Source organism: Mauremys mutica, chromosome 7 (assembly GCF_020497125.1).
Source record: "Mauremys mutica isolate MM-2020 ecotype Southern chromosome 7, ASM2049712v1, whole genome shotgun sequence".
NCBI classification, from domain to species: Eukaryota; Metazoa; Chordata; order Testudines; family Geoemydidae; genus Mauremys; species Mauremys mutica.
The window spans coordinates 124,843,505-124,854,406 of NC_059078.1; the positions used below are offsets into that span (position 1 = coordinate 124,843,505).

At 43.6% G+C, this 10,902-nt stretch overlaps 1 protein-coding gene across 1 annotated transcript in view; it reads left to right on the top strand.

Moving 5' to 3' along the window:
- Window positions 1-9,134, top strand: part of PCGF6 (polycomb group ring finger 6) — a 53,589-nt gene extending 44,455 nt beyond the window's left edge. Inside the window, exon 10 of the mRNA XM_045024899.1 lies at window positions 7,485-9,134. Coding sequence (XP_044880834.1) covers window positions 7,485-7,541 — 57 coding nt within the window. The 3' untranslated portion in view covers window positions 7,542-9,134. The remainder of the gene's footprint in view (window positions 1-7,484) is intronic.
- Window positions 9,135-10,902: the final 1,768 nt, after the last annotated feature.

The following is a 10,902-nucleotide window of genomic DNA, read 5'->3' on the forward strand; positions in this document are numbered from 1 at the left end:
TGTAGTGCAGGATCTTGGTGCACAGCTGCATTCTGTTGTAAACTGTGCCTTAATCTAAACCCAAAATTCTGAAAAGGGTGTTTAATGTCTACTCTGACTCTTAACACACATCTCCTGTAGAAAACTGTGTTGAAGCAATATTACACTTGTCCAGCAAAAATAAAAATAAGGCAAGAAATGCAAAAGTTAAGTGTCCAGCAGCAAGTTTAATTCTGAGCAGTCACACATATAAGTTTAACTTTCCTGGGAAATTTCTTGTATGTTGGGGAACCCCCTTTAAAATGGAGGTCTAGGGGTGGGTGCTAGTTTTGAGGAGGCCCTGGCAGTGCAGCTCCTCTCCCAGAGCATCAGAGAACTGCAGGAGTCCCCATGGTTAGTGCAAAGGCACTGGATATCCATATGGATAGCCCTGGATCCCCAACAGATCCCCAATATCTGTTGGGTTTGTGGGCTGCACCCCAGTTTCTGCCACAAGCACAACAAATCCCAGCTGTCTTCCTGTGGCTCTTGACAGAAGAATTCTGAGAAAATACTCTAAGTGTAACCTAGCCCAGTTTCCTGGAAAACCTCATCCTTAAGCCAAAGTTTTTCATCTTTAGAAAGCATTCTTGAGAGGGGACTTTCAGGGAAATGGCATTGGTTTCATTTTTTGTCATGTATGGCTCTGCCTGGTTGATATGTTGCTGGATGATGTCCAAAAGAATGGCCATGCTGGGTCAAACCAGTGGTCCATCTAGCCCAGTATCCTGTTTTCTGACAGTGGCCAATGCCAGATGCTTCAAAGGGAATGAACAGAACAGGGCAATTGTCAAGTGATCCATCCCCTGTCATTCAGTCCCAGCTTCTGGCAGTCAGAGGCCTACGGACACGCAGATCATAGGGCTGCATGATTGACTATCTTTGCTAATAGTCATGGATGGTCCAGTCGCTACTCCAGGAGGATTGTTGACTAGAGTATCAGAGGGGTAGCCGTGTTAGTCTGGATCTGTAAAAAGCAACAAAGAGTCCTGTGGCACCTTGTAGACTAACAGAAGTATTGGAGCATAAGCGTCTGACGAAGTGGGTATTCACCCACGAAAGCTTATGCTCCAATACTTCTGTTAGGCTATAAGGTGCCACAGGACTCTTTGTCGCTGTTGACTAGAGATGCATCCTGTGACTACAAAATTAGTACATTAATTGATGAAGTCTTCTAAAAAACCCTGCAACATTGGTGGACAAGAAAAGAGAGACTAGGGACCAAATGGCTAGGAAGCAGTTCTGCGAAAAGGACCTAGGAGTTACAGTGGACGAGAAGCCGGATATGAGTGAACAGTGTGCCCTTGTTGCCAAGAAGGCTAACGGCATTTTGGGCTGTATAAGTAGGGGCATTACCAGCAGATCGAGGGATGTAATCATTCCCCTCTATTTGACATACGTGAGGCCTCATCTGGAATACTGCCCAGTTTTGGCCCCCACACTACAAGAAGGATGTGGAAAAACTGGAAAGAGTCCAGTGGAGGGCAACAAAAATGATTAGGGGTCTGGGGCACATGACTTAGGAGAGGCTGAGGGAACTGGGATTGTTTAGTCTGCAGAAGAGAAGAATGAGGGGGGATTTGATAGCTGCTTTCAACTACTTGAAAGGGGGTTCCAAAGAGGATGGAGCTAGACTGTTCTCAGTGGTACCTGATGACAGAACAAGGAGTAATGGTCTCAAGTTGCAGTGCAGGAGTTTTAGGTTGGATTTTAGGAAAAACTTTTTCACTAGGAGGGAGGTGAAGCACTGGAATGGGTTACCTAGGGAGGTGGTGGAATCTCCTTCCTTAGAGGTTTTTAAGGTCAGGCTTGACACAGACCTGGAGGGAAGATTTAGTTGGGGATTGGTCCTGCTTTGAGCAGGGGGTTGGACTACATACCTCCTGAGGTCCCTTCCAACCCTGATATTCTATGATTCTATGAAATATTGAGGTTTCTTAGACACTTCATTTCGAGACCAACGCCAGATTTTGCATCCTAAGTACAGCTTTATTTCATTGCAAATCCATTAAGATGACCAAACAATTCAGATAGGTGCTGCTTCTTCCTCTTTGAGCCGATTGGAAAGATCTGTCGTCAAAGCCAGTTCAAAGACATACCTTGCAATCTGTCAGCACCTCTTTAAGCTCTGTAGCATCACTTTTTCGGAAACAACTGGATTTCTCTTTTTAAGACCATCATACCTTGCAAAACATTTTCTAGCACTTCTCTATTCCAAACTTTGCTGGCTAAGCAAATTGGACATCTGTTTTTTTCCCCCAAAAGGCCTGAAATTTTACATGCAAGAGATTGGCTCCCACCACAACTTGATTAGTAACTTTCAGCACCGCTTGGTTTCGGAACAGATTCTTGAACATCTGTTCTTGTCAAAGCTTTACCTTTCAAAAAGTTTATTCTATTTCAGGGATTGATTAATTTTCCTGGTGTTTTGTTTGTTTTGTTGTGTTGCGTCTTTTCCCCAAAATCACACAGAATTAACTTTAAAAAAAACCAACTAAAACCAAAAGTGATTTCTAAAATTAAGCACAGCTAGCTTTGTATGCAACTTGTGGGATTCACTGTTAGAGAAGATTGGACAAATACCGGGACTGATTTTTTAAAAGGGCTGGATAATTTTATTATCAAACAAAACTGTAGAGTAAGAATAATATTGTCTCTTCTTTTCAAAAGCACTTTGTGATCCTTGAATGAAAGGCACTGTGAGTACAAAGAACTATTATGCTCACTAAAAATAGTTTTCCCAGGCGTGGTCAGGAAGGAGTACTTCCTCTGCAAAACCCCATGTACAGCATTGCACAATTGGCTAGAATGCATTATCATAGAATCATGGAAATGTAGGACTGGAAGGGATCTTGATAGGTATCTAGTCCAGTCCTCTGCATTGAGGCAGGATTAAGTATTATCTAGACCACCTCTAACAAGTATTTGTCTAAGCTGTTCTTAAAAACCTCCAGTGACAGACATTCTACAACCTCCCTAGGTAATTTGTTCCAGTACTTAACTACCCTGACAGTTAGGAAGTTTTTCTTAATGTCCAACCTAAATCTCCCTTGATGCAATTTAAGCCCATTGCTTCTTGTCCTATCCTCAGAGGTTAAGGAGAACGATTTATCACCCTCCTTGTACACCAACCTTTTACATACGTGAAGACTGTTATCATGTCCCCGCTCAATCTTCTCTTCTCCGGACTACACAAACCCAATTTTTTTTTAGTCTTTTCTTATAGGTCATTTTTCTGGACCTTTAATCATTTTTGGAGAAAGTCCAGAGGAGAGCAACAGTTTGTCCACATCTTTTTTTGAAGTGTGGTGCCCAGAACTGGACTCAGTACTCCAACTGAGGCCTTATCAGTTTGATCAGAGTGCAGGAATTACTCCTTGTGTCTTAATTACAACACTCCTGCTAATACATCCCAGAATGATGTTCACTTTTTTTGCAAAAGTATTATATTGTTGACTCGTATTAGTCTATGATCCACTATAACCCCAGATCCTTTTCTGAAGTTCTCCTTCTTAGGCAATCATTTCCCATTTTACATTTTTGCAGTTGGATATTCCTTCCTAAGAGTAATACTTTGCATTTGTCTATATTGAATTTCATCCTATTTCTTCAATTAGTCAAGATCAGTTTGAATACTAATCCTGTCCTCCAAAGCGCTTGCATCCCCTCCCACTTGGGGGACTTTGGGGTGGGGCTGGTGATGAGGGGGTTGGGGTGTGGGAGGGGCTCAGGCAGAGGGTTGGGGTGCAGGAGTGAGGGCTGCGGGGTGGGGCCAGGGATGAGAGTTCATGATGCAGGAGGGGGCTCTGGCTGGGGCAGAGGGTTAGGGTGCAGGGGGGATGAGGGCTCTGGCTGGGGCTGGGGATGACGGGTTTGGGTGTGGGAGGGGGCTAGGGCAGAGGGTTGGGGTGGGGGCAGTTAGGGCTCTGGCTGGGGGTGTGGGCTCTGGGGTGGGGCAGGGCTAGGGATGAGGAGTTTGGGGTGTAGACTGGCTGCCCTGGGGCTGCGGCCAGAGAGGAGGACTCCCCCCAGCCCTCTCCCTGCCGGCAGCAGTGAGCTCCGGGGGAGGGGCCCCTTCCCCCCCCCCCCAGCAGCACACTCACCTCGCACCACTGTAACTGCACATGTTCCTAGGGCCCCTCTCTGGTCCAGGAAGCCCCTCACCTCCCCTGTGGTGGGTGTCGGGGGTGGTGGTGGGGCTGCCATCACATGTGTGCCTCCTCCCCTGCTGCTGCCCCTCACTGTAGTCTCACTGGGGATGGGGGGTGTGGCTGCCCATTGCCCAGCGTGGGGCAGGAGCAGTGACTGCAGGTAGGAGGTTCTTCTGGAAAAGGGAAGGATCCAAGGTGGAAGGGCAGGGGCAGGCTGCCCTGGCACTAAGGAATGGGGGGCACTAGGACCCTGGGACAGCAGTTGATGCTGGGAGCCTGCAGAGCGGAGTGCAGCAGAGGCTTGAGACAGGGATGCTCCAGGGCCTGGGGGGGCAGCAAGTGGGGCCCAGGGGACACTCGGCGGGGGCGGCAGCCAGGGCCGGGGGAGACACCCGGCCCAATACATTGATGGAGCCGGACCCTCGGGCCCTGAATATTGCTGGAGCCTGGGCACCACAGGGCCATGTAACTCACTGCTCCTGGACAGGTTAAGCACAGTCCTGCTTCCCTGTATTCCCAAAATAATTACATTTTGGTAACAGCATTTCACTACCCCTGCATTCAGTACTAAAGTGATTTGTACCCAACACCCGCCAAAATGGATTACTTCGACACTGCTCTATGTGCTGGGTATCTAAGCAGAGCAGGAGCAAACTGTATGTACATAAACCAGAGGTTCTCAATCTGGAGGTCAGGACCCCTGAGGGGGGGTCACAAGGTTATTACATGGCGGGGTCGCGAGCTGTCAGCATCCACCTCAAACCACATTTTGCCTCCAGCATTTATAATGGTGTTAAATATATTTAAGAGTGTTTTTAATTTATAAGGGGGGGTCGCACTCAGACGCTTGCAATGTGAAAGGGGTCACCAGAACAAAAGTTTGAGAACCACAGATATAAACACACCCAAGTCTCTTCCCCCGCCTTCCCCCCGCTCGCTGTCAGGGAAGCATTCATTCAGACCCTGCTTACATCTGCAAAATGGGAATAATGATATTGACATCCTTTGCAAAGCATGTTGAGATTTACTGATGAAAAGTGCTAAGAAGTAGGTATTATTATTATTATTACTGTTGTTTAAATAAAGGATGTTACAGGCTGGTACAATGCCTCGCACGATGGTGTGTAACCCTTGGTTTATTACTTCAGCACATAATTAATCAAGATCACGTGTTAATTTATCTCCCCACCTGGGCACCTTTTCATTAGCCTATTCAGTTACAGCATAACATAGTAGAACCCCTAGCATGTCAACAACAATCAAAACCCTGTCTCCTATCATAGAAGTTAGTCAAAGCCTGTCCAAACAGGTCCAATGCTGCATAAGTCAAACTCCTAAACAGCCATCAGAGGAAGCAGGTTTCAAAGGGGTGAGCCCTGGACTGAGGATATCTTTCAAGCTCCAACTGTGGACATTTTTAAACCCTGTAACTGACAGTGCTGTTGGCGGAATGTTCACGTGTCTCTTATCAGAAGTGAAGGGCCCAGTCTTGCACCAGGGAAGTTTTATGGGAGTTTTGCCATTAACTTACTGGGAGCAGGCTCAGGGTGCATGTCAATGGACCATGATTTCATAAAAGAATAGATTTCCTTTGTCACTTCTAGTTCAGTCAAGCTCTAACATGTTGCGCACTTAGCAGAGCACTTGGTGTAACTTCTGAATACATGCGTTTAGGACTAGCTCATTCCTGGTAGGCACAGCTCAGAGCAAGGGGCGAAGCAAAGTCGCTCTGGCTCAGGAGCAGTAGTAAGGGGCATTCTGCCTAAGGGAAGCAAAAAAGCCTCCCAGAGCTCTCCAGCACAGAATGGTGAGCATTCCCATCGCTAACCCCCCATTTTTCCTGCATCTTCTTTGACACAAGACTGCGGTAATTATCCAGGGAAGTGAAAAAGACTGTGTAAAGTGGCTTTGGTTTGGTTTTCTCTTAAATCCCCCAGTTTGCTTTTATATAAGAATAAAACATAAAAGCAATTGGGGGGGGGGTGAGAGCTGTTAACTGGTTTAGTGGGAGGGGAACCGTTCCTTCACTGTCTCTCTCACATCGCTGGTAAATTATCACAGACACAAGTCCTGTGTTGAGGGACATGCAGTATGTATTGCTGAGATGGAATCATACAAAACATATAGTCTGGGGATATAAACAATTATGGTTTACAGTCGAGTGGTTAATGTCACTGAAGACGTGTGCCTCCTTTTTAACCACACATTGCAGGAGCCATGTAGGAAGAGAGTGTGGAGCTGCTGTACTAAACTGCCATGTCTCGTTCTATATTAATGTAGTGTGTTCGAAAAGCATCTTTCGCACTCTTGTGTGAGAGCGATAACTATATGCAGGCCTAGAGTCAGTGTGAAATGTAACGTGCGTATATGTGACAGTATTAATGAAATGTATACATCCAAAATAGCAACAGAATCATTGGGCCATTAGCAGATGTATTGCTGCAGTCTGGGGCAGAGGAGGGTGCTCAGTGTTAGATGTCTACGCCACTCTTCTAGAGTATGGAGTGTTTTACATGGGAAAGCAAATATCAAGCAGCACTCAGGAAGAATGTGAGATTTTAATGTTTGTATTTTTTTATATACTTACCCAGAACTTTGAATGGGAAATTTCTAGAAATTGAATTAAAATAATACTTACTTATAGCACTCTTCATCTTCAGTGTGTTTTATGAACATTAATACACACTCCAGCCTGATAGGTAATCATCACCTTTGACATGAGGAAACTAACGCAGAGGGGTGAAGTGACTTGTCGAAGACCACACACAAAGTTTGTCAGAGCTAGGATTAGAACTCAAGATCTGCTCCCAGTCCCATGCTCAGACCATCTAGACATACTGCCCTCTTTTCTATGTAATACTTCAGTGTCTTCCTCACTTTTGATAGGTTGTGTTAAAGGGCAGAGTTTCTTCAGCTGCTTCTCTGATGGGTTTTTTGGTGGTGGTGGTTGAGCAGAGACCATTTGGCTTGTATAATGGCACCATTTACACATCAGGACAACTTCAGGATGGTTTTAAAATAAAAGCAAAATAATTTGTCCTTGAAGAAACAAGATTTTTAAAACTTTTGGTTAGATTTCCCCACTTACGGGGGTGGCACTCTATTGCCTGGGCTTTTCAAAATTCAAGCTTATTGTAGGGAAACAGGGAGGTACAAAAATATCTTTATATGATCTTCAGGAGACAGAAGGAAATGGACCTTTGGCAGATGGAGCTAAGATTCTGGCAATCAGTGGCTCTGTCTCTTGCTATAAAATTTCCTCTCCGTTTGCTGATTTGTTACTGTCCTAATGATACATTTTCCTTTTCCCTCTAGGATGGGTTGCTTGTACTGCACTATGGCCTTGTGGTATCTCCACTAACAATAACTTAAAGATTGCTAGAATATCAGAAGGTGAAAGGATCCAAAACATGAAGCTTCTTCAGTGCTGTTGTCTCACCAAAGAAGGCCATCCTCCTTGCTTCCTGTCACAGGAAATAAATGAATGAAACCACCACTAACTGCTGTACACTTATAACTTAGCATTTGACTTTGCCGGTGTAAAAAATGCAGCCTCTGTAAGTACAGTTGTAAACACTGCAAAGCTCTAGATTACAAATGACGCTACTTAAACTGTAGCTAGCTCAGGGAAAGCAGAATACTCAGAGTTGCTGAATTTTATTTTTAAATCCTTTTTAAATCCACAGGATCTCACAGGGTTAATTTGCTTTCTCCTCCACTAATCTTAATCTTGGGCAGGTCCCTAACTTATCTCCATAAGACCTATGTACTTCTGAAGTATGTGGCTGGAATGGTGCTCTCAGGGATGATCTTCAGTGGGTGATGTCCCTTTTTTGGGGGAGGCGATACAATCATTTACCTAAAAAGAACGTCAACAGCAGCTGACTTGATTTAGAAATGGTGGGCGGGAGGAGATTTTCCAGCTTGTCTGTAGGCCAAAATGGGTAATCAACTTCACATGGGTTAAGTATTGACTTTCCTAGTTCTACTGGAAACAGCATTAAGACATAGTTTCTCTTCAAGGAAACAAATTTCATCTGCACTAGGTCCAGAACTGGTAGTAGCTAGACTCATGTTAACTACTGTGTAACCATATAGTTCATGGTATAGCTCTCAGCATGGATGGACCAATAGATTATTCTGTGCACAGAGAACATCAGTGTATGACCTTCCCTCCATCTGTGATATATGTGAAATAATTAGACTTTCAGCCTGCTCCCATTGAAGTCAATCAGCTGACTTGCTGGAAGCAGAATCAAGCCTTTATTTTTAACACCTCTCCTTACAGTCTCAGCAAAAATGGAGACTCTCTCACATTCTCTTCAAAGTACCATATTGTAATGACCTTTGAATGCGTTAAGGGGGAGACCATGTTTGAGGCTGCTACTGGGTGCAGGGCAATGGAATGAACATCTGTAACTACTACTGCTTCTACAGCTGCACAAAGACTATTAGGTAGTTTTTAATTTTAACATAACTGTAGTTCATGATCACTTAATATTTCAATATTCTGTTCTGTTTGTTATGAGACTTTAATGATTTCTTTCACAGATATAAAAAACAGAGGTGTGCATGAGTAGTTTCATTGCATTCTAGACTTAAAGGCCAGATTTCAAGGTAGCTGGGTTCCTAACTCCCATTGATTTTAATAGGAGTTAGGTGTCTAACTACCCTTTAAAAATCTGGCCCTTAATTCTTTAAAACCAATGTTTGTTTGTTTTGCCTGTGAAGATGACACTTTAAGAAAAATCTTGTTTACCTAAAATCACTTCTTGCAATGTTTCTAAAAATGTAACAAAAAAAATGTGTAGTCAAGATTTCTGACTTATTTTCAAGGTTTGTATAAAAGTAGTGCTGAAAATGGAGCAGAAAAAGGGATTATTTTGTAAACACTTTGTGCATTGTGTTGATAAGAGAGTATATCTTGTAAGAGTTAAATAAAGTTTTATTTTAGCCTACTTGAAATTCTTGTTATAAGAAATATTTATTGCAAGACTACTCTTCTCCACTTTACCCTAAAATAATAGCCAGTGAGATTAATGAGATTACTACTAGACATTTTTACTTAATCCACAAGTTAAAATGAGGAAATTAGAAAGTGTTGTTTTAAAATGCCTGATATCAATGGGGACTTTGAAATGTTATGAATTTTGAAACTGTAAAATCTCTGGGGGATGCCTTTTTAATGAGGAATCCATTAAAAAAACAACAGAGCCAGACGTGTACCCAGAAGCCTCCTTCTGCAAGACAAGCCCAAGAAAGAAACCAACAGAACTCCACTGGCCATCACCTACAGTCCTCAGCTAAAACCTCTCCAACGCATCATCAGTGATCTACAACCCGTCCTGGACAACGATCCCGCGCTTTCACAGGCCTTGGGAGGCAGACCAGTCCTCGCCCACAGACAACCTGCCAACCTTAAGCATATTCTCACCAGCAATCACACACTACACCATAGTAACTCTAGCTCAGGAACCAATCCATGCAACAAACCTCGATGCCAACTCTGCCCACATATATACACCAGCAACACCATCACAGGACCCAACCAAATCAGCCACATCATCACCAGTTCATTCATCTGCACGTCCACCAATGTAATATACGCCATCATAGGCCAGCAATGCCCCTCTGCTATGTACATTGGCCAAACTGACAATCCCTCCATAAAAGGATAAATGGACACAAATCAGATATTAGGAATGGCAATATACAAAAACCTGTAGAACACTTCAACCTCCCTGGACACACAATAGCAGATTTAAAGGTAGCCATCCTGCAGCAAAAAAAACTTCAGGACCAGACTCCAAAGAGAAACTGCTGAACTTCAGTTCACTTGCAAATTTGACACCATCAGCTCAGGATTAAACAAAGACTGTGAGTGGCTAGCCAACTACAAAAGCAGTTTCTCCTCCCTTGGTGTTCACACCTCAACTGCTAGAAGAGGGCCTCATCCTCCCTGATTGAACTAACCTCGTTATCTCTAGACTGATTCTTGCCTGCATATTTATGCCTGCCTCTGGAAATTTCCACCCCATGCGTCTGACGAAGTGGGTATTCACCCATGAAAGCTTATGCTCCAATATGTCTGTTAGTCTATAAGGTGCCACAGGACTCTTTGTTGCTTATTAAAAAAAACAGAGGTTGATAACCTGTTAAGACAAGAATCTGTTGCCATAGACACAGGAAGCTGTAGGAGACTTCATTTTTAGACAAGAGCTTTTTTCAGTGCGTGTTGTAATGCACTTCAGACACCCTGCTTGCTCCATTTAATCCATGTAATACATTTCTTATCAGATGCAGTATGGCCATGTCTCTGGCTTCAGATCTGATCTTCCTGGTTTGATACATGTCATCAAGCCGTCAATATGGCTGCTTCCTGTTTCATTACAACGTATTTTTTTTTCGGTGTATATAGTATTTTAAAGAAACGGCTGTTAACAATTTAGTCATGTGTTATGCTGCAAACTCTTGCTTCGTCCAAGCTTGTGTTACATGCCTACAGAAGGGCTTGTTTTAAAAGATAAATGGCCATATAAAAACCTTGACTAATTTAAATCACGGTCATTCCAGAATGTCCATCTTTATAATAGACCATTTGTGCCTACAGTGCTGATTTCTGTATAGCCTCAAAATCACAGCGTTATCGTTAAGAGCTGCTTTCCCCACAAAGAAACCTGCCACCATTTCTGATGCAGAAGTCGGTCTCCCTTTCAAAAGAAATTCGCTTTGA